General features: G+C 41.2%; 1 protein-coding gene across 3 annotated transcripts in view; it reads left to right on the top strand.

Annotated features, from left to right (window-relative positions):
* txndc16 (thioredoxin domain containing 16) overlaps positions 1-24,562 on the top strand; it is a 77,284-nt gene that overhangs the window by 27,064 nt on the left and 25,658 nt on the right. For all 3 annotated transcript variants that reach the window (XM_055640416.1, XM_055640417.1, XM_055640418.1), the window contains 8 exons: positions 2,233-2,323; positions 6,852-7,008; positions 7,258-7,424; positions 8,172-8,232; positions 11,164-11,293; positions 13,392-13,538; positions 18,180-18,239; positions 23,621-23,789. In XM_055640416.1, coding sequence (XP_055496391.1) covers positions 2,233-2,323; positions 6,852-7,008; positions 7,258-7,424; positions 8,172-8,232; positions 11,164-11,293; positions 13,392-13,538; positions 18,180-18,239; positions 23,621-23,789 — 982 coding nt within the window. The remainder of the gene's footprint in view (positions 1-2,232; positions 2,324-6,851; positions 7,009-7,257; positions 7,425-8,171; positions 8,233-11,163; positions 11,294-13,391; positions 13,539-18,179; positions 18,240-23,620; positions 23,790-24,562) is intronic.

The raw sequence follows: 24,562 nt of genomic DNA, 5'->3' as shown, positions 1-24,562 counted from the left end.
TACTTCCTTTGCAATGTGAAAGTTTCACTGAGGAACCATGATAGCCACCAGATGGTGCACTAATATGGATTATCATAGTCAAAGAGTCAAGGAAACAGACCTTTCACCCCAACTTGTCCATGCTGAGCAAGATGCCCCACCTGTTAGTCCCATTTGCCCCCATTTAGCCCATATCCTTCTAAACCCTTCCTATCCCTGTACCTGTCCAAATGTCTTTAAAATGTGGTTATTGTGCCTGCCTCAACTACTTCTTCTGACGGTTCATTCCATATACCCACCTCTCTAAGAACAAGTTGCCCTATCAACTTCTAATAAATCGTTCTCCTCTCATCTTAAACTTATGCCCTCTGGTTCTTGATTTTCCTACTCTTGGAAAAATTCTATGATTTACCTATGAGTGAAGATCTATTCCCCTCGTGATTTTATGCACCTCTTTATGATCACTCCTCAGCCTTCTGCACTCAAAGAAATAAAGTCCTAGCTTGCCCAACCTCTCCCTTAGCTCAACCCCACAAGTCCCAGCAATATCATTGGAAATCTTCTGCACTTTTCAGCTTAACTGCATCCTCTATGTACACGGTGACCAAAAATGGCACCAATGTAGTGTACATTTTTACAGTACAACTGTACCATAACACCCCAATCACTGTACTCAATTCCTTGACTGATGAAGGCCATCATGCCAAAAGTTTTCTTTGCCACCCTATGCACATGCAATGTTCATGTTCAGAGAACTAATGTATATACGTGTACTCCTAGATTCCGTGTAAAATAGCAATGCTAACCTGAATTAATTTTGATGCAAACCACCAAGTGGCGCTGTAACGCCTTCCTACAAATCACTTAAAACTTTGATTCCATTTTATTAAATGGAAATTTTCCTGCAGTTTCGAAGAAAATTAAGTTCTGGTAGTGCACAATAAATTGCTGACAATCTTTCTATTGAATTGTGTTCTATATCTTGGTGCATGATATAAGGATTACACTGGAAAGTTCTGGTCAACTCCAAATGAATGGTCGTGGATATCTTTAACTGAGCATCGACCCAGTTAACTTCAGCCAGAAGATAATTAAATATATATCGAAATTAAATTGCTTAATGCCATGGTTTTTTTTATGACATGCCTTCCAATTGTAATGAAAAAAAAAGAGAATTAATGCCTGGAACTTGTAACTCAGGCTGCAAAGACAATGATAGTAATTTTTAGTTCCTTTTTAAATTTGCCCGCTAATGCATGGACAATTGCGAATATGTGGGTATGTGCAGTGGCATCCCTTAACAATCCAGTGCATGTCTAGCTGAGACTTCCATGATTCAGCTTGGAGTGGCATATATGCAGAGGAAGTCTTTCACAATGTCAGTGAGATTTAAAGGGCACCTACCTAAGCATGAACACAGTGCCTTTACAGTACCAGAGACCTGATTCAATCCTGACCTTGGGAACGGTCCCTTTAAAATTTGCATGTTCTCTCTGTGATTGCGTGGGTTTCCTCGGGTTTCCTCCAACATCCCAAAGATGTGCGGGTTTGGAGGTTAATTGGCCTCTGTAAATTGTCCTTGGTGCAGAGGGAGTGGATACGAAAGTGGGATTACATAGAACTAGAGTGAACGGGTGATCATTGTGGATTAGGTGAGCCGAAGGGCCTGTTTCCATGTTGTACCTTTCCATCAATCCTATCCCAGCCTGTCTGGTGTCGAGAAACCAGCTCAGCTGGTTCGTTTTTGTTATTTAATCTTGTTTTCCTGCAGCCATGCAGACAGTTCAGCTCCCCCCACATAGATTGATCTGTGACTGATCATTTGACATTCATATCTCTCCGCCTTGCCCCCAATAAGCCACGTCGCCCTCTGATGCACAGAACACACCACATCCCCATAATCTTCACTGATAACCATCACTTATTGCTGGTGGCTTCTATCCACAATCCTCCACCCAGGCCCCTGGCCCTGGACACAAATAATTTTCGTTCCAGGCTCTGCATAAAGAAAGGTCTTAGAAGTGCCTAATATCTTGAGGCTTACTGAATTTCCCAAAGACAAGTCTCGAGTGAAATTGGTTATGAATTTCTGGTGCTGGCAACATCCAAAAATGTTCAAGATGCATCAGTAGCCCTTACTGAGCCAAAATAATTAAATATATCTTGCTTTTTCACAGACTATATTTGGTTGTTTGTTGCTGTACCTCACATTGTAAGCGTCAATAGTAGCGTGTTGTTTATGCTTCATCATAGAGCATAGAGCCATAATGGAAACGGCTTTTGTTTACGGTGCCAAGTATCAGTTCGTACTAACCACAGAACAAAGTGTTTTGGAGGACCTAGAGTAAGTATGGACTTAATTGGAAAAGTAATGAATTTCAACTTATTATTCTGAATTTTACATTCCAATTTAGTGTGAATTAATTAAAATAATAACAGTTCTGTTGAGATATAGGCTAGAAAAAACTATTGGCAGAAAAAAACCCTATTATTATTTTACTAGAGTCATAGAGCTGTACAGTATGAAAAACTAGCCCGTTGGCCCACTTTGTGCATGCTGACTAAGTTGGCATACTGGGCAAGTCCCATTTGCTTGCATTTGGCCTGTGGACCTCTAAACCCTTCCTATTCATATATTTGTCAAAATGTCCTTTAAAAGCCATAATTGTATCTTCATCTGTAGCTTCAGCTGGGAACTCTTTCCAGATAAGAACTATCCTCTGAATGAAAACATTGCCCTGAAGTCACTGATAAGGGCCTGTCCCACTTTCACGACCTAATTCGTGACCTCTAACGACCTTAAACGACCTAAAAAAAAAAACCAAGGTCCCGGTAACCTACGAACTCCTACGACTATGTTGAAGTCCTCCCACGACTATGAAGGAGACCTCCTGCGACTATGAAGGTGACCTCCTGCGACTATGTTGAAGACTGGCTTCGACCATGTACGCTTTACTGCTGTTTTGCTTCAGCAGCCTTTTAAGAAAGGCAGAAGGGGATGAGAAAGGGTGAAGAGGAAACACAAGAAGAGGTCTCAATGGGTGAATGGAGATGATGTGATGGACTGTCCCAGTACACCAGATGACTGAAACAGAGTGGTGCTGGGCTTTGACAAAGGATGGAACTTTAAGCACCCATGTAGGGCAGTGGATGGCAAGCATGCCATTTTTGTCCCTGTCCCCTGTCCCCCTCATTTTCCTTGGCATAGGATGCCATTCTGCTTGAACCATTCCTCAAGGCCCCCCTCCTGCTGCCTGGTGAAGGTGCAGGGCATAACCTTCCTCCAGCCCTCCCTCACCACCAATGGGGCATCTGCCACTGATGCTGTATCAGACACAGGAGAAAAAATGAGGCAGTGAAGGATGGGGTGGTGGTGGGGTCATATACAACCACCCTGGTCTCCTCCTCCAGGGGTCTCTCATGCAGGGTTACCTCCTCCTGCACTATCACCTCCTGTGACATCAACTCCTGCCACTCCTCCTCTAGGTTGGGCAACACCTGCATGGCCGGTTGTTTTAGGGTTGTGCCCTCCCTCTGCACTGCTGCCTTTTTGGTGCCATCTCTAAAACACAAGTCTCCTCTCTAAAAAAACTCTTCAGCTATGAATGAACATGCCTTGGAGTGACAGAGGTGACGTTCTGCTGTTTAAATAACCTTTCTTTTCTACTGACCTTTTTTTCACCCCGGAGCTAATACCTTCGACTGCCTCCGACCACCTACGACTACCTACGACTGGCATTACGACCTACCTATGACCTACATACGATTAAAAAGTATCGATTTTTTCTATGCCGACTTTTTTTTACTCGTGGACATTTTCTATCAGGCTAGAAAAAACTTGATGCGACGAGTACGTACGACTAGCATCACGACATACTACTACATCCTACGATCTCGTGGTGACCATGCTGCAAGTATGAGTCAAGGGCAAACTCGGCAGAGGTCGTGAATTAGGTGGTGAAAGTGGGACAGGGGCATTAAATCTTTGACCTCTCATCTTAAGCCTCTGTCCTCTGGTCCAACTGGAAGGAAAAAAATGGTGGAATTTTAAAAATGGTGACCTTTCTATTTCCGTGATCTCTCCCACTGAGAAGGGCAAAGTGCGACTTTGTTGGGCAGAAAGGTTGGAATTTCTTCCCTAATATCAATGTTACTGCACCATTACTGAATGACGGCAGTGATTCACGGAGGCTAATTGATATCTTGAGGGAAACTCAAAATGCCGGAGGAGCTCAGCAGGCCAGACAGCATATGTGGAGGGAATGGCCAGGAGACGTTTCAGGTCGGAACCCTTGAAACGGACCAGGTGGAAGAAAGTAGGAAAAAAGAGGTTGGGGTGGGACAAAGCCTGGCAAGTAACAGGTGATGGGGGGTAATTTGCAGATGGGTGGAGTAAGTGACAAAGGCTATAAGAGAGGGTATCCCATTTCGAGAGAAGAGGAGGAGTGAAATGTAGCCAGAGTGAGGGATATGGTTGGAAGGGGACACGGGGGGGGGGGGGGGGGGGGGGGGGGGGGGGGGGGGGGGGGGGGGGGGGGGGAAAGAGGGGAGGGGATGAAAGAAAATATGGACCTCGGGGATGGATGAGGAGAGTACTGAGGGGTGGGAATAAACTTGGTGACTGAGATGGTGGGAGAGATCTGTGCACACTCAAGTGGGGGGAAGGACCGGATAAAGTGAAGGAGGTATGGGGACGTGTTAATTGAATTTGGAGAATTCAATGTTCAAACAGTGGGCTTGTAAGCTACCCAAGTGGAATATGAATTGGTGTTCTTGCAGTTTCTGTGTGACCCCCTCTGGAAATGGAGAAATAAATATCGTCTTGGGTCTTTTGCAGAGCAAATATGACATTGCAACCTCTGTCTATGTCCCAAGAACATTTATGCAAAGTGAATCAAATAAATAAACATTGTTTGTATTTTAAGCATAACATCAATCCACCATGGGAAAGAACAAATAATAAATAACATCAAGAACACTCCGACTCAAAGTGCCTTAGCTTTGTTGTTGATACAATGTGCGTTTTCCTTTAAAATACTGATGTTTCCAATGACGATTGTTCTCTATTTTTAAAAGAGTTGGGAATGTTTACAGTAGAGCGATCTTTGTAATCCTTCTTGGCTAATGAAATGCTCTGCACTGCATTCTATGTTTCATAATAGAATATCCTAATCCGAAGAAATTATATAAGTACATCAAAGGCAAGAGAGTAACTAGAGAGAAAATAGGGCCTCTCAGAAACAAAAGTGGTCACATCTGTGTGGGGCCGCACAAGATGGGCGGCCCCACACGGGTCCGCACAAGAAGGTCCACAATGAGTATTTCTCCTGTTTTCACCATGAAGAAAGACATGAAGACTGGAGAACCTGGGACATTTAATGAAGATGTTCTGATGACAGTCTGTATTACCGTTGAGGTGGTGCTGGATGTCCCAATGTGTATGAAGGTAGATAAATCTCTTGAGCCTGATCAGATATATCCGAGGACACCAGAGGGAGCCAGAGAGGAAATTGCTGGACCCTTGGCTGAGATATGTGAATCATCATTAGACATGCATGAGGTGCCAGAAGACTAGAGGGATCTTCCCATCTCCCCCACTGTCTGCTTTCCGTAAAAAACGCTCCCTCCGTAACTCCCCGGTCAATTCTTCCCTTCCCTCCTGCACCACCCCCTCCCTGGGCACTTTCCCTTGCAACCGCAAGAGATGCCACACTTGTCGCTTTACCTCTCCCCTCGACTCCATTCAAGGACCCAAGCAGTCGTTCCAGGTGCGACAGAGGTTCACCTGCATCCCCTCCAACCTCATCTATTGCATCCGCTGCTCTAGATGTCAGCTGATCTACATCGGTGAGACCAAGCGTAGGCTTGGCGATCGTTTCGCCGAACACCTCCGCTTGGTCCACATTAACCAACCTGATCTCCCGGTGGCTCAGCACTTCAAATCCCCCTCCCATTCCGAATCCAACCTTTCTGTCCTGGGCCTCCTCCATGGCCAGAGTGAGCACCACCGGAAATTGGAGGAGCAGCACCTCATATTCCGCTTGGGCAGTTTGCACCCTAGCGGCATAAACATTGACTTCTCCAATTTCCGGTAGCCCTTGCTGTCTCCTCCCCTTCTCAGCTCTCCCTCAGCCCTCGGGCTCCTCCTCCTCCTCCTTTTCCTTCTCTCTCTTCCCCACCCCCCCGAAATATCAATCTGAAGAAGGGTTTCGGCCCAAAACATTGCCTATTTCCTTCGCTCCATAGATGCTGCTGCACCCACTGAGTTTCTCCAGCACTTTTGTCTACCCTAAAAGACGAATGTTGTGCTTTCTATCTAAGAAAGGCTGCAAGGAAAATCATGGCAACTATAGTTCAAGTTCCAGTTCACATTTATTGTCACATGCACCAGTTAAGGTACATTGGAATTTGACTTGCCATGCAGCCATACACACAAAAGATCACAATACACAATAGAATACAACATGAACATCCACCACAGTGGAACCATCATTCTTCACTGTGGTGGAAGGGAACAACGTTGTCAGTCCTCCTCCTTTGGTCATCCTATAGACCAGTGTGCTAAACATCTGTGATAATCAAGTTACTTGAGAGCATTGTGAAGGATAAGATATATATGCATATGGTTTGGTTAACTTCTATCAAGTTGCTCCACAACCCCCCTGCTCCAAGGAAAGGAAGTAGTGTGTCTCCAACTTTACAGCTCTTTTGCCATTCATGTTCTCTTGCACAAGTAATGGAAGGACATGAACTTGTGTTTATTCCTTGTGTTTCTGTAAAATTCTGTGTCTATGAATTGCTGAAATTACGCATGTTTTATGATATTCTTATGCCAGAATTCCGATGATTCATTTATGATTTTCTATATGCAGGTTGGAGGATTCAGATAAACTTTCAGCAAGACTTTGGTTCTGTCATTGCAAGATGGTCTTAGGCAGAACTCAGCCCTGCAAGAGGTCCTTGTTTGAACAGCCGCTAACTACAGTTAATATACATTCCTACCTGAAAGTGCTGGAGGCTCCGCTTGTGGTGAGCTATATGATGAACCTACACTCATATACAGGGAATTCTGATCACTTTTAAACCTCATATGGATACATTTAAAACCAATAATTTGTTTGATTAACTTTACTAATTTCGATTGAAAGAAAACTAGGAAAGGAAAGTGTCATGCTGATTCCTGAATCGGAAGCACACAGATTTCAATAGGAAACAGTGTTTGTACGTAATAAATGTATCCTACATCTCCAATAGTGCTACCTGTCTCTAATTCTGCAGATGGAATTATCTGTGGGACCAGAAGACGTTTCTACAGTTCATATGCAGTTAAAAATGCCAGTTGTATTTCTGTTTACACAAAGAGAGACATATGAACAAGACCGGCAAACTGCGGAATCTGTAGCCTGGCAGCTACTCGGAAAAGCAGGAGTCGTTTTAGTACCAAGGTAAGTTTGCTTGAAAATGCATCAAGTTTAGAATAAAACAAATCATTGTACGAAAGGAAGTGGAAAGTATATCTGCATTTCTTTAAGCCATTCAGAACGTTAACCATATTTTGTACCTTAAATTTAGAAATCTCACTAATTCAATGCATATTTTGCCTAGAGCAAAATACAAATGCTAGAGGAACTCAGCAGGTCAGGCAACATCTGTGGAAGGAGAGAACAGGCGATGTTTCAGGTCGGGACCTTCTTCAGACTCAATGGTAGGATGTTTGTGGTTCGGATCAACAGACTGAAAAAGGGTCCGGTTCTGAAACGTCATCCGTCCATTCTCTCCACAGATGCTGCCTGACATGCTAAGTTCCTCCAGCACTTTGTGTTTTGCTCAAGATTGCAACATCTACAGTTCATTGTGTCTACATATTTGACCTTGGCTGATTTGACCTCTGAAGTGTACTATTCTCAGTTCCAATGCATTTCACATCTTACATGTTCAGAAGGACTGCTGCACAACTGGATGTGCCAAAGCTGTGGAAATGAATTCATCCCTGTTTCCCTGCATCACTTTGACTTTTATGGCACCCTTTAAAATAATATTGCCTTAGTACAGTATTTAACTTTTAAATCTATACTAAATCCATCAGAATTAAGATTTTAAATGAAAGTGTTAAACTCTATTGATGCAAATTTTATGTAAATAATGTTACTGTTCTTTTAAAAGTGATATATTGTTTGTTTTACCTCCCACAGGGCCCAGCTGCAGTCTCGTGTGGCCAACGATGTTACTGTAGGGCTCAGACCTGCTGGAGGAGTATGACATTTGTAGTAATCATTTTAAACTTGGTTGTTTGCAAGCTGCGCTGCACATTGTTCATTCATCACCTTCCACTTGTTTGCTAATCTTCATCATCTGCTGCTGACCATCCACATGTTTCTCCCCTTTTCCCAAACTATATTTTCATTACTTATGTTTCCTTTGGCCTGGCTGCAATCTGTCTGCGATACCCCTGATATCCAGAGGCTGTTATCAGAACTAGGTGGGTAGTTGGCACATTTTGCCAATGACTCTAGAACCCTACACATCCGGTTCTTTCAATCGGCATTCTGTTCCTGCCTCCCAGAGATGCTGTCTGACCTGCTGAGCTCACCCAGCACTTTGTTTTACTCACAATTCTGGCATCTGCAGTTCCCCGTGTCCCTGTAGTACTCTGCTCAATCAGTGGTACAGCTTTCCACCACCTGGATCTTATCCTTTGGATCTCTCAGTTGGAAACTGTACAGATTGTTTCATGTCTTTCCGCCTTAATGATGCTACTGTGCTGCCATTTGATCCACAGTTAATTACTAACATGCATCAGTCAAAATCCTCATTGAAAGAAATTGGTATTGATATTATTTTGGTTAATTCAACACATTCAGAAATCAAATTTATTTTTTAATTCTTCATTGTGAAGAATGAGGAAGGAATAAATCTGCTGAGTTTCAGACTGCACTGCAGTGTTGCAATGAGCAGTGGCATTGTTGTAAGGAAGCCCCATGAGGCTGGTAGTATTTCTTGGGAAAAGCCCAAACGACAGTCTGTTCACGATAACAGAGAATGAGCAAAAAACCAAAGTGCTGGAAGAATTCAGCGGGTCAAAGGCACTTAGAGAATGAGGTTATCAACTCCCCTGAGCAGCAAATCTCTGGACTGATAATCCAAATGGAAGTGAAGTGCTAAGTATTGACAAAGAACAAAAATATATATATTTTTTTCTGGAAACTGGACACAGACCTAAATGTGTACCCATTTTAATGGGCAACAGGGTGGTCCAACAGTTAGAGTTGTTGCCTTACTGCTACAGGGACTTGAGTTTTAACCATACCTTGAGTGACATCTTTGTGGAGTTTGTATATACTTCCCATGCTTTTCTACCATGCGTTCTGGTTTTCTCCCGCATCCCAATCTTATTCTGGTAGTAAGTTAATTGGTGTTAACATTGCCCGTGAATGTAGGTAAGATGCTTAGGGGAATTGATGGCAGGTGAAAGAAAACGAATTGCAGGACTACTAGAAGATAAGAAGAGAGTGAACGGGTCTGATGAGATTGCTCTGCTGGGACTTGGCATGGACATGTTGGGCCAAATGGCCTGCGCAGTATTAAATAATTATTGAGACGCAAGGACCTCCAGATGCTAGTTTACAAAAAATGACATAAATTGCTGGGGTAACGCAGCGGGTCAGGCAGCATCTCTGGAGAATATGGAGAGGTGATGCTTCAGGTCACAACCTTCTTTTGACTGCTTGTGGTGGGGGTTTGGTTGAGAGGAGCTGGAAGAGAAGTGGGGATTGGACAAAACCTGGCAAGTAATAGGTGGATACAGGTGAGGGGTGGGTGGGGTGGTTTGAAAGGAAGATGGTTGGACAATAGCCAGAGATGGAAAGACAATAAGTTTGAGACAAGGATAGAATACGTGCACATTGTGAAACCAGAGGAAGGAATATTGGCGAAAGGAGACGGGGAGAGTGAAGGGGAGAAATGGGCCCTTCATACTGATCTTGCTAATTTTTCGAATCAGTAACAAGAAACGCACTAAGCTAGTTTTGTGTTTCAGTGTTTACTGCACCTGTGAATATGTACAAGTCCCCACACATTTTTCCTGCTGTTCGGAACCCTTCGTCGGAAACAATTAATTAATGTTGCTTTGCAAAAGAAATGCTGCTGGATCCTGACTGCTGGATGTGCAAAACAGCAAGCTGACATGTTTCTTACAACCCCTGCCAGTATCTCACACAGAGATCAACTGCACTGTTTCAATCATTTCAGCTCAATGGTACATTGTCTGATTTACATAACATGATATCCCTGCTCAATAAAAATCAACAATCTCAATCTTGAAGCCATTTTATCTTCGAGGCTGGGAAGTGAGGAGAGAGAGCTGCACCAGGAAAGGCAACTCAGAGCTGGAGGATCTGCTCAGAACCAGCAAAGGAAAAGAGGGCTGAAGAACTGACTAGCCTACCTGAACCAGACGAACAGGCAGTATGCCATTTCAGCAGGCAGTCAGTAATTGATTACAGTAACCATTAGACATAGGACTAGAATTAAGCCATTTAGCCCACCGAGTCCACTCCACCATTCAATCATGGCTGATCTATTTTTCCCTCAACCCCATTCTCCTGCCTTCTCCCTGTATCCTTTGATGCCTTCAAGAACAGAAGTTAGATGGTGTATCTGTAATCTACGATTGACATAGTCTATCTGATTCATCCCTCTCTCATAGGGGAAACTTGCAGTCTAACCTTACCTGGTGCAGCAGGGTCAGTTGCAATGTAAAAAAAAACACAAGGTTTTGTCAGCGAGACCGACAGCATCTCTAGAAGATATGGTTTGATGACATTTGGGTCGGTACTCTTTCTCGACCTGACCCACTTAGTCTTACATGTTGTGGTTATTTTTTAGGTGGGTGTGGGAACAATCATGGCTTCCGCAGTTAGCAGCTTAATTTTGACTTCAGGGTATGGTCTTGTGCTGGAGAAGCAGATTGCAAACATTAAAGGAATTATCTTTATAAAATTGCACATCAGATCAAAAATAAAAATTATGGATATAAAATATGAAACCTCCTAAATCATGTACTTACTTTTCATTTTCCCGACTAATAAAAATGCACAAATTAATTCAACAAAAAATTATTTATGAAAGCTAAAAACTTTTTAAATATAGTTTTAAATATTTTTGTGTTTTTTGATTGCTATTCAGGAATCAACCATCAGCTATTTAGTTATAACATCTGTTGAAGAAATTATTGATCTCATCAAAAGTGAAGGAAAAGATGTACCAACCACACAAAACGATAATGAAGAGGAAAGTGAAGAACTGGATTTCCGAGGTATTGTGCACTAGAATCGGTTCACAAATTAGTTAAATCCAACGACAAAATCATTCACGATGAGATGACAAATTGTCATAATTTGTACTTATTTTAAAACATTCTTTAAACATTCAGTTGGGCTGAAGGGCCTGTTTCGGTGTAAAATGACTCATCAGTATGATTCCTATCAGGGAAGCGGAATCAAGAACTCAAGTGCATAAGTTTAAAATGAGATGGGAAACGATTGAATAGGAATCTGAGGGGCAAGTTTTTCACATGGAATGCTGGGTATGTGGAATGAACTGCCAAAGGCAGGTACAACAACATTTAAAATACATTTGAATATGTTCATGGATAGGAAAGGTTTGGAAAGGTATGGGCCAAATATGGGCAAATGGAACCAACTTGGATGGGGCACCTTGGTTGTCGGCATGGGTGAGATGGACTGAAGGGCCTGCTTACATGCTATATGACTCTATTTCTAAAGGGGACTAATTTCCTGCCTTAATACATTACAAACGGTGAAACATTTCCAGCTACGACTTCAGTGGCTGTCTGTTAGTCCAATACTGCATTTAATTCTCTATTTAACATTAGAATGAGATTGTGTATGTAGTTTTCTTTGCTACTGAATACTGTAAGTTTCTTATTTTCTCTCGAGTTAAAAGCCTGAGAAACATCTCCTGGCCAGCTTGTAGCTTTTCGAAGAGTTTTATATTGTTCAAACCAAGATTGGAAAAAATTGTGGAAATCATAGAGTTAGGGTTAAGATTGATAGTTGTCGGGACTAGATATGAACAAGTGCCTTGTGGAACATGGTGGCTCCTAACTTGGAGAATGGATGTGTTATTCCATGTTTGGCAATTGATTATAGTTGAACATTCTAATGTTGGATACAATACAAAAGCACAGAATATATCTTTTGGGGAAAAAGAGATATAAATGTCTTGTATCATCATTAATTTAGTTGGCGAATACTATAAAAGATTAACGTGCACCTATATTTATGAGAGGAACAGGTTTGATGGCCTGAGGCTGTTTTTTAAAATCTTTTACTGATGTTTTATTCGGCATTTGAAGAGCAAAATCATGAAATGTTAATAATAACACTAATTTGCTTTTAATTGCAAAAGATTAAATATATAATGTTGCTTAATTTAAGGAGGCTGCACAAATTTCCAGTGATTAAACAGATCACAGTAGGATGGTGGAAGTTCCTCTTAATGAAGTAACGTTTGTGCACACAAGTTTGTACTGTTTTAAGTTGTAATATACCCATGATTGTGATGGTAATGGTGGAATATTTATTGTGGGTATTCTTGATATCAAGACTGATAGAGTCATAGAGATGTACAGTACATCACACATACGGTTCCTTTGGCCCACTTTCTCCATGCCAACACGTTGACATGCTGCGCTAGTCCCATATACCTGCATTAGACGCATAACCCTCTAGTTGCACCCAGTTGTCCTTTAAAAGTCCTAATTGTATCCACTTCGATAGCTTCATCTGGCAGCCCTTTCCAGATATGGACTACTCTCCGAGTGAAAAAGTTATCCCCGAGGTCCCTCTTAAATCTCTCCCCACTCACCTAATTTTAGAATCCTCTACCCCAGGAGAAATACTATTCACCTTATTCATACCCCTCGTGATCTTGTACATAAGGTCACTCCTCCAGCCTCTGAAACTCCAAAGAAAAAAGTGCCAGTGATCCTAGGCTCTCCCTATAACTCAAGCCTGCAAGCCCTGGTGACATCCTGGTGAATATCTTCTGCACCATTTCCATCTTAATCATCATATTCTTCTGGAATAATAATGTTTGGAGGGGGATAAGGGGAAAGGAAATCATTTATGAATTTTTACTGTAGGGTCAGCAAAGAGGACCGATGTCACTGTTGTTTTTATAAATTGAGGGCTCATGATGGACTGTGTATGACGGTTTTGCTGCTGGAGGCATCTAAGAATTAATGCGGTGGCATTTAACAATGGATGTACGATGGTTAAGCGGTGGCATTTAACAATGGATGTACGATGCTTCTGAGATATCATGGAGATGCATATTTACGGAAAATGTTTGTCTCAACTGAATCTGATGATTATTTTTCCGCTCAACAGGTGTTCAGGATGATGAAGTAGCAGAAACTATCTACCAAAACACATGGAGAGAGCTTGACGTGGACTTAATTCTAGCGCTAACAGACAAAAGTTTTCCTCGAAGTTTGCTGGAAACTTCCCATGTTGTGGTGCTCTTCTATACTGCTTGTAAGTAGTGGGAACTTTTATAGATATACTAGACCAAGCGGGACCTGTTGGGTCCCATCCCCTTAACGCACGGTTGCTGGGGGGGAGGGGGGAGGAGGGGTAGCTTGCGGCACACACACACACACACACACCCCCCCACACACACGCACACACACTAACTACCCCCCACACACACTAACCACTCCCCTTGATATATTATATTAGAGGGGGGGGGGGGAAGAGAGGAGGGGGTGGGGAGAGGGGGGGACAGGGTAGCGGGAAGAGAGAAGGGGGGGAGAGCAGCGGGGGGAGTGGGCGTCAACCAAAGAACTGCGAGTTCGGCGGAGGGGGGTGACGTCACTCGCAGTGCGCGAAACAGCACAGGCTGCCCGCAGCAGACCCATTGTGACATCATCAGCGAGACCATCTCGTTTATTTTCAAAGTTTTATCGGATTTGTGAACAGTTTCATAAATAACTCGAGAATAAAGCACAAATTTTTCAAATAAGCCGATTTAGAACTCCAGGGGGTAAATCTCTACCGGACTATGTAAAAATGTTACTATTACTGCGTTATCTTTTCGAGAAGATGTGACAACACACAAACAAATAACTACACAGACACAGACACAGACACACACACACGCGCACACACACATCCAATATCAGAGTTTTATAGCTATACGGATGTTGGGAAACAGAATTTTAGTATGAAGGGATGAATATTTCTCAGATGTGGGAGCAAGGATTACAATGGGTTAAAGACCCATAAATCCAATTTATTTGAATTGACAATAAAGTTTACTTTGAACTTTGAGAACTGCAGATGCTGGAAAATTGGTAGACAAAAAAGCTTCCTTCACTCAATAGATGCAGCCTCACCTGCTGATTTTTTCCATCATATTTGTCTACCAAGGATTGCAGTGTGATCAGTAGTTAATGAAGTCATTTAACTGGTAGATTAAGAAGGAGGGGGAGGAGCCGGGGCAGAGATAAAGAGAGGGCAAGAGAGAGAGCGCGATTACTGGCGGTCTTTGATGGCGTTATTCCCAAACCATGCTGTGATCCATCCCGATAAAATGCCTTCTACCACGCATCTGTAGAAGTTGGTGATAGTTGTTGGGGACATGTTGAACTTCCTAAGCGTTCTCAGGAAGTGGCATTGGTGTGCTTTCTCGGCTATTGCTTTGATATGGCTAGTCCAGGACAAGTTGCTGGTGATATTTACTCCTTGGAACCTGTGCTGTTAATACTCCTAGGAATTTAGAGTTCTAGTGCCAATACTGGGTACCAATTAAAAGAGGAATAACATCATTCCTACTTTCCCACGTTGATTTTCATCTCAGTCCAGGGCAGTGCATCAGATTGTAGTGCTACCTGTAATATAGCTGCACTCTGATTTGCAGATCTCTACCTTTACCCCTTACAACCATGAGGGAAGCATCACAAATACATTTAAGTATCTCACAACAAGAAGCATTTTCCTCCTTGAGTATCTAAGACCACTGTATTAAACCACTGAAACAAGAGGCCAACTGTTTTGTATGTCTATTGCCATTTATATACTCACGTACATCTGGTGGGGACCTGCTATTTATAGAATTTTGCAATAAGGCCCAACATTGGAAATAGAAACCTAGTAAGGCTTGCAAAATTAGCAAACCATAGTGAAAGTACATCAGATACACCAGATGCATGTGAATGCCTCTACTGTGGTCAGTTGAACCACGAATTGGGGAACTGTACTTGACCTTTATGGTTTCATGTTAGTAAGCTATTAAAGCAAAGATTGAATTATTTTTCATTTCTGTATCCATTTTGGCCTTGATTCTCGTTTTTGCATCAGTTGACCCCGTGGGGTTAGTGTTAACAAAGTCTAACTGCTGTTTAGGTTTAGCTTTATTATTGTCATATGTACTGAGGTACAATGAAAAGCTTTGTTTTGCATGCTATCCATTTAAGTCAGATGATACTATACATAAATACAATCAAGCCAAACTCAAGTACAACAGGTAGAGTGAAGGTAATTATACCGAGTGCAGAATATCGTTCTCAACGTTATAGCGCAACAGTTCCAGAAACAAAGACCAATGTCTGCAATGGGATAGATGTGAATCGGACAGTACCCTAGCTTATGGAAGGACCGTTCAGAAGCCTGATAACTGGCGGGATGAAGCTGTTCCCCTTCTTCTCCTTTGAGTCAGGTGCTGTATTACAAATATTCACATGATTACTCTGATTATTAAGCTTGCAGTGGGGGCCAAGCTAATACACTCCTGGAAATGTTGCCTGACAGTACTTCAGTTCACTATTGCCTGGGTATGTAGGATCTGGTGAGAAACATACTTAACAACGTTCACAAGCGTCCACTGAACTTCGGAGGAATTTTCCATGAATCTGTCTTGCCTTAAAAGTTGGAAATTGGGATTTTTTTTTTGTTTTTTATTTTTTGGGGAGAGAATGCCATGCTGGCACATAATTGCATTCTTTAAAACCAATTATAAGATTTGTTTGTAGACTGGTCATCCATGAGAACTGACCAGATTCTAGTTTAAATTGAGCAGACTTGTGGTCAAAGTCAACTTGACCTTTCGTGCCAGGCATCCTTTAACTTGCAATGCAATTAGTTCTCTTCCTGGCATAGTATTTTAGTCGTAGATATTCCCAGATTTACAGGCATTCTTCTCAAATGGGCCAGAGGACCCATGGGTTGCTAATAGCTTCAATCAGGGGTGGGGAACCTTTTCATGTTCGAATGCGCATTAAGTTAGCTGTAATTTAATAAGGCCGCATTCCAAGAAACTTCAATTAGATATACTTCAAAATATGCATTATTTTGTAAAAATCTTACTATGTACTAACTTCAAGAAAATGAAAGAATTTGGTTAACTCTAAAGTGAACTAACCGTTTAATGACTTTGTTATGACTGCTTTCTGTGGGAGATTCTATAGGTACGTTACAAAACCTACCTTCAGCGGCGCTGCAGTTCTGCCACTGGCCGTGTGCGCGACTTTGGCGCCCTGGGGGGGGGGATTAAAATGCCGTTTTCTCCTGCCTGTCCGAGATATATTTTCTCGGGCTACTACCTGATGCTGAAAAATCGTTCCGACTTCCGTTCTCAGAAGTTTTAAACAAAAATCGCGGGACAATTTAATTGCTGGAGTAAAATAAAAAAGCTACTTCTAACGCCGTCAAAGCTGACTACGGGACAGATCTCACGTAGGGGCTAAAACATAAGGCAAGTCGTCTATTTTACATATAAACTTGCTTCTTGGGATGACTTTAATCCAAATTTATGGGAATTAAACATTAAATTCCTTCCATTTGGCCTATAAATTCATGACTGAGATTTAAAAATCATGTTATATTGTGAATTCTTGTGTGAATGTTAGTTGGACACTTGGGCTATTTAAAAATGTTGATCTTTTCTTAAGAAATGGATAGATATTTAGATCTAGTAATTGAATTTTGTAATTGGCTACAATTAGGTAACTAACTAATTATATGCTTTCATTTCAGGTCATCCAAGTAAGATTGTTTAATATTTGTTTCAGAATGCTTCAATCTATAATAACTTAAAATTTATTTCAGTTCCCTTAATTTTGGGCGTTTGACTGTCCTCGATCACAGCTTTTGTGTTGAGTCAATGGAAAAGCAATAGGGAACAAGATGCTAATTTCCGAGTATGAAAATGGCCAAAACATTTTTAATACTGAAGATATGAAAGTGAATTAGGTGTCAAATTAAATTTCATTTTCTGCTTTATCTGATGGGATAAATTGCAGACTTGATGCTAATCGCAGTCGCATTAAAACATAATCATGAACATAACAGGTGTTAAAATAGCCCTCATGACTTACTAATGTTTTAATTTTGGCCGTCAGTCGGGGAGGATTATTTTGTTGAATCTTCTTTTACACTTTGGTATTTTAAATGCGTTCATTTTAAGATTAAAATAAAAATAATAAAAGATGAACAAAAACACATTAATAAAATAAAAATAAAAGGATTTGTTCTACAAAATTTGGATTCATTCAAAAGGCCTCACTTCATGGCCTAGAAGGCCACAGGTTCCCCACCCCTGGCTTGAATGATCTCAATGCCTCAAATTTTATAGAGACACAATGAACAGCAGATGCTTGAATCTTGAGAAAAATACAAAATACTGAAGTGACACAGTGGGTCAGGCAGCAGCTGTGGATAGGTGACATTTCTGACTAGTCTGGAGAAGTGTCTGAAATCTAAACATTGGCTATCCTTTCACAGATGCTGCCGGACCCACAGCTTGTGGTTTGCCTTACATTTTTTTGCTGCATGCACTTCCACTTGGTCTTGTTGCTGGAGGTGTGGAGTAATCTCAGACTGCACGACATTGCCATTGCTGTTGTGGAAGGGCTGAGGGAGGCTGATGTCAGAGTTGTGTGTGGGAAGGGTGGGGAAGTTGTGTGTTGGCAGAGTGAGAGAAGGAGATGGGTGTGAACACCAGTGTTTCCTCTCGGGCTGGCAAAGCAATCAGTACATGAGTCACTGAGAGTGACAAACATTTGCTCATACAATGACCCCAACACTGAATGAGAGTCCAAACCAAAACTTGACTATGGATGATATTCTAACATACAGTGCATTTTGCATTTATATTGTCAATGTACATTGTTATTGTAGGGGATGCTGTATCGATGGTATTTTTGAAATCCTATGTGGAGGTTTCTACCAGACTTGCAGGTAACCAGTTAAAATTCATTTTATTATAATTAATTTTGTTTCCTGTAAGCAGTCTGCTGTGTTCTCTCTTGCAATCATTACTGTGTGTCAGTGCCACTAAATTGTACAGTGTTGAGAGTACCATGGTTTGGCTTTGTTGATTTTGTCATCAATAATACACTTATTTCTTTGTGCTCTTCTGTGCCAATGTGGTGCGTTGTAGCTCGTCAAGTCAAGTACAGGGAGGCACAATTACAATGAAAACTTTGCTTGTAGCAGCATCACATGCCAGTAGACTTGGATACGACACAAAACATAAATTACACATTAATTCTACAAGACTGTGAAAAGAAACAGTATGTAAAAAATAAACCAAGATATTAGAATAAACACACAATTAGAAAGCAAATCCATAGTAGTGCACGAAGTGGGCCATATAATTCCATTGCTAAGATAGATTAGGGTTCTACAAGGTGTTTCAATGACTGTCAGTTCTAGGAAATTGACTATTTGCTGAACCTAATGGTGTTGGACTTCAGACTTCTGTACCTCATGCCTGATGGTAGCAGTAAGAGGGCATAGCCTTTATGGTGGGGATCATTGATGGAAGATGTTGCCTTCATGAGGCAGTGTCTCGTGTACATAGAACAGATAGACTATAGAACAGTACAGCACAGGACCAGCCACTTTGACCCACCATTTCCTTGCCACTTCTTCCAGTTGGAGGGTTTGTGGTGCTGGACAGTGGACAAAGATGTAAAGTGGCAGATAGTCCATCTCCTGTGGGAAAGGGTCACCTGGACATTGGTGCAGTTGGAAGAGTGGACCTGAGCATCAGGTGTAATGGTCCCTGGGGAATGTTGGAAGGGGCAGAGAGGCAAGTTGTGCCTGGTAGTTGCATCTGGAGATTATGCAGGATGATGCACTGAGTATGGAGCCTATTGAGGGGGAAAGTGGGTTCAATGGAACCCTATCCGTATTCTGGGTGAGGGTGCGGGACTGGGTGGTTTTTGGAGCAGATAGGAGTTGGTCTGTGTCTACTTTCTCAGCTGAAGCCCTGGTTTCAGACTCTCTGTGCTTTGATCCAATGAGAAGAATGCATGAGAAACATCCCATCTAGTGAATGAATCTGACGTGGGTATTCCTGACAACAGGACTTTTAAAGCCTACAGGGTCAAAAGTCCCTTTGCATTCTTTGCAGACACTAGTGGTAGCTTTTTGCAATGTTGCCAAAGAAGTGGGTAAAGTCAGAGAAGCACAACACATAATTCTGCTGGCAGCGGCAGACAGATTAACATAGAAACATAGAAACATAAAAAATAGGTGCAGGAGGAGGCCATTCGGCCCTTTGAGCCAGCACCGGCATTTATTGTGATCATGGCTGATCGTCCCCTATCAATAACCCATGCCTGCCTTGTCCCCATATCCTTTGACTCCACTAGTCCCTAGAGCTCTATCTAACTCTCCCTTAAATCCATCCAGTGACTTGGCCTCCATTGCCCTCTGTGGCAGGGAATGTGCATTGCTCATCAATTTCCAAACCCTGATTATTATCACAGGTTTATTTTCTGTCACAGAACTTATTTTCGCAGGTTTTCAAGGTTTTTGGCAGCAGGTCAGTTAGTTAGGGGACAGAGACCATGTAATGAGTGAAATGTCACAGAAGGAATAGCCTGCATTTGAAACAACAGAAAAGAAGGCAGGTTCATCTCTGCAGAGGAAGCAAGGTGAATGTGCAGAGTCTTTTTCTCAGGGTAGGGGAATCAAGAGCTAGAGTGCAGTTTTACGGTGAGAGGGGAAATAATTAATAGGAACTGAGGGGCAATTTTTCCACACTAAAAGTGGTTGGAATTTGGAAGGAGCTGCCAGAGGAAGGAGTTGAGGCAGTGGCAATAACAACATTTAAAAGACTTTCAGCCAGGTATATGGATGCACAAGGTTTAAAGGGATATGGACCACACTACACAATTCAACCAAAGCCAGATGACCTTATTTAAACAAAGCTGACCCGACAAATATTTTAGAGCTACACGTGTGCTGTCAACTTTTACATATGCTCAATCTTTGTGGCCTCTATTAGGATTTTAAAAATTGACAAGGTGTCTAGGTTTAAGTTTATTATTGTTTCATGTACTGGGATACAGTGAAAAGCTGTTTTGCATGCTATTCAATCAGTTCAGATCATACTATACAGAAATGAAATTGTCAAACTTAAGTACAAAACATAGAGCAAAGTGCAAGAAACAGAGTGCCAAATATAGTTCTCAGTGTGGTAGCGCACCAGTTCAATAGACAAAGTCCAATGTCCACAATGGTAGAGGTAAATCGGACTGTAACCTAACTTATGGTGATAAAGCATTTCAACTCTAAGAATTGACTATAGGTTTAGTGTGGTAATTTTGTTCATTGTAAAATCTATGCTAACTTTTCCAAAGATTGCAATGGATTATTTAAATTATTTTACTGAGTATAACAGTGAACTAGTTGCAAAGGTTATTGATGGTTCAGAGTAGTCAATCAATATTTAGAACTGTTTGAATTTCTACCAAAAATCACATTACCACATCCTTATAAGCCAACTTTTGATCCTCCACAAATCCTTTAAAAAAATTGTTTATTAAAAGCTTTCGAATGAGTCAGGAAATATAGGGGAATAATGTCCATGTTTATCAAAATATTCCATCTTTTTGACACATAACACCTAGTGCTACCCACATAATAAAATATTAAGTGACTGGTTCTCTACTAGCAAATAGTTCTGAAAGTTAACTCCATAATCAGTGTACAAATTCCTGAACATTTCACTTGGGTCTTAAGCAGCTGCCTTTTAAATTTGGCCAATGACAGCAGTGAGATTTACTAGCCTCATTGGGAAGCTGCTTTACTGTTATCAACATCTCAGTGAGTTGCTTACATTCCAAATAAGATAAATGGACACATCTGCCTCATATTTGGGAAATATTTAATGCCGGACCAATTACCGACGAGTCGTCTGTATTTTTCCGATTGCAAATAGTGAACATTTAGTGACATGCACTGAAAATATTTTTATGGATATAACAGTAATTAAAAAAAACTAGTTTGTTCACTTCCTGTCAGCTGTCATTTCAAGTATGTACCTTCTTATAGATTGATTTCTGCATTTCTCTTGGCCTAAATTGTCTGTGTCGTTGTTAGTTGATAAAAACAGGAGTGTGGTCCAGTAAAGATGCTACACCAGCAGATGGTGCTGCAGTGCATTCTGAAGACAAAATTAAACTCTAGGTTTCAAAAAAGTATGGAGAAAGTGATGAAAAATCCAAATAAGACATCACTATTTAACGTCACTGGGAGATAGAATACAGTACGGAAACAGGCTTTTCAGCCCACCTCGTCCATCCTGACCAAGTTGGCACACTGGGCAAGTCCCATTTGTCTGCATTTGACCCATAAGTGTCTTTTATGTCATAATTGCTTTTGATTCTACGTATATCTCCCTCAGGCAGCTCATTTCAGATACAGTACGTGCAACCCTCTGAGTGAAATAAAATGTCCGTGAAGTCCCTCTTAAATCTTTCCCTTCTTACCTTAAGCCTATGCCCTCTAGTCTGATAATCCTTTACGCTGAGGGAAAAAGACTCATTCACTTCATCCATGCCCTTTATGATTTTGGATTTTGCACATATCAATAATGTCACACATCAGCCTCCTACACGCCAAAGAAAAATATCCCAGCCAATCCAACCTCTCCCTGTAACTCTAGGCACAACCTCAAATAACATCCTGATGAATCTCCGTTACACCATTTTTAGCCTATATAATGAGTGACATAATATCTCCTCTGAGACATTAGACACATTAATTTGTCATTATAGTGGGTCTAGTAAACAAATGCAATTATATTTGTCCAGCTGTTTTTGTGAGATATTGATTAAAATTTTAATTCATCAAGTAAATGTGTAACCAGCTGACTGAGGGTACAAAACAAAATTAGTGACTAATGTGGTCTTCATTTAAGAAGATTCAAACTTGGAAACCATTCCAAGATGGTAAGATGCATCTAAAGATACAGGGGACTTTTTTTAATGTCTCATTGCAAAAAAACTATGCCCCAATACACACATTGGCAATGTTAACTGCCCTAGAAAAAGTACAGCCAGTTCAGAAATTGTGATAACTCATGAAATCCCTTACAGTTGCACGGATAATTGATGCTCAAGCGAATGGCTGAGAATGTTGTTGGCAGCTCTGTAAAATCTGTGATAATTGCCCCCTTAAGAAAATCATGCTGTCACGTCTCTTTGTGATTGCCAAGGTGGACTTGTGTAGAATCAAACAGCTGCAGATCCCATGCTTTTCTTTAAAGTGTATTCTCTCTTTAGCCACTCCGTGTTATCTTCCTGGACCTTTCAAAAATAAAACGTCAGGATAAATGGCTGCATTAGTCCATTTGATTGGGGGAACATTCCAAAAGAAAGTGCTGTTTTATAAATCTTGTTATATTTATGTATGCTTCTGACCAATTAATTTTCATTCCATTTGGCATTTAAATTGCATAGATGCCACCTTGTTCTTATTTTACTTTTTAGTAGAACCTATCCTTGGCTTTTGAACACTATAAAAACTCTAATTACTTTCGCAACAACTATGATCTACTATGGACTTTGATTTTGGTTGTACACAGACTTTGGTTTTGCATAATTGTGGTTATTACAGATTAAGTTATTGTATTATTGATTATTATTTATTTATTTGTGTGTTATTGCATCAATAAGCCTGTTAAGCTGCAGCAAATAAGAATCTATTTGTTCCATTGCTGGCACTTATGGTAATTAAAACGTTTAATTCTCGAGGGATCATCATGCTTACCAAAGTGATACCGGTTTTAGTGCTTTAGTTTTGCACTCCTTATCTAATCATCTTGTGCTGTTGAAAACTGAAGTTCTAAATAACTTCCTTTTTCATCTCCTATTTAGATCTATAACTAAAACAAAACAAAAGTCGGGACACTCTGTCTACAAAACCTGCTGTTTAATCACATGGTTATAAATTGCTGTTACCCAAAGAGATTTCTCCCATGTAAACTTGTTACATCAAGTTGGCAACACAAAAGATATCTTGATTACACATTATTTGTATCAGTGCTGCAGGCTCAGTTATATTGCTGCAAGCTACATACATGCTTATACTGCAGTTCAAAATTGAAGGCTCTCAGATTATGAACCTATGTTTAAATGTAATAATGTAATACATTTGGAAGTTACCACAGTAATGGGAATTTAGAGGTAATGGGAAATTAGAGTTACAAGCATGTGGGTACTTCCAGGATAATAACTTCAGAGTCCAAATGCCCGTTTATGAAGGGATGTCCTTTTAAATTGATTATTGATTATTCAAATGGTTGTGACAATGTTGTTGCACAGATCTCAAGGACCTTTTGATGGCTCGTGTTAATTGTGGAGATTGGCCAGAGGTCTGCTCAACTGAGAATGCCACACAGTTGCCTGCTGTAAAACTGTATAGTCTGGGCAAATACCCTTTATTCTACACTGGAATGTTGGGAGCACAAAGTCTGCTAGAATTCATTTTGCTGTGAGTAAACTGTTTTAAAACTGCTTGTTTTCATGTAGTTTTCTACTTGTTCTCCACGTGTGAGTGACACTAAGAAAGCATTAATTTCTGCCAAGTTAGTAAAGGTTCAACAGTGCAATAGTTACTTTATTATCACATTTACTGTACCTAGATACAGTGAGATGCTTGTTTTGCATACAATCCAGTAAAGTCATACTGGACATAAGCACGATCATACATAAGTAAAACAGTGCAACATTGGGAGTATAATAAATAGATTTCTTCTGAGGCAGTGCACAAAATGTCACCATGTTTCTGACGCCATCTTGTACTTTTTAAGTATCAGGTTCTTTAAAATATTGAGGCTTATCTGTTGTCCTGGAAACAACACTGGTTCGGTAATGTTGGGGTTGTTCTGGCTTGGTGGTGCTGTTAGAATCCTTCACTGCTGCTATATGCCAGTGTAAGCTGTATCCCATTTGTACGCTCGTCCAACCTCTGCAAGGCTACCAGTGACGACCGATCCACGTTATTCCCCAGGCTGCTGCAGGAAAGCTAGCAGTCCACTCCACCAGTACTTGACCTGCAAGCACTGCAAAAGTGGGGTCTTCTTGCCTCCCGCAGCCACCGCTCCACTTCTGTTTGCCGAGGTGGCTCCCGCAGCTGACCTCAAAACCAATTGACCTCAAAACATTTCTGAGGGTGTGGGAGGTGAGATCGCAGGTCGCTGACCCTCAGTCTGCCACCGCATCTTGAAAGTTATAATGTTTTGCTGGGCTTGCTTGCCAACTATA

Source organism: Leucoraja erinacea, chromosome 9 (assembly GCF_028641065.1).
Source record: "Leucoraja erinacea ecotype New England chromosome 9, Leri_hhj_1, whole genome shotgun sequence".
Taxonomy (NCBI): domain Eukaryota; kingdom Metazoa; phylum Chordata; class Chondrichthyes; order Rajiformes; family Rajidae; genus Leucoraja; species Leucoraja erinaceus.
The sequence above is the reverse complement of the archived record's forward strand: the minus strand, read 5'-3'. Positions and strand labels throughout refer to the sequence as shown.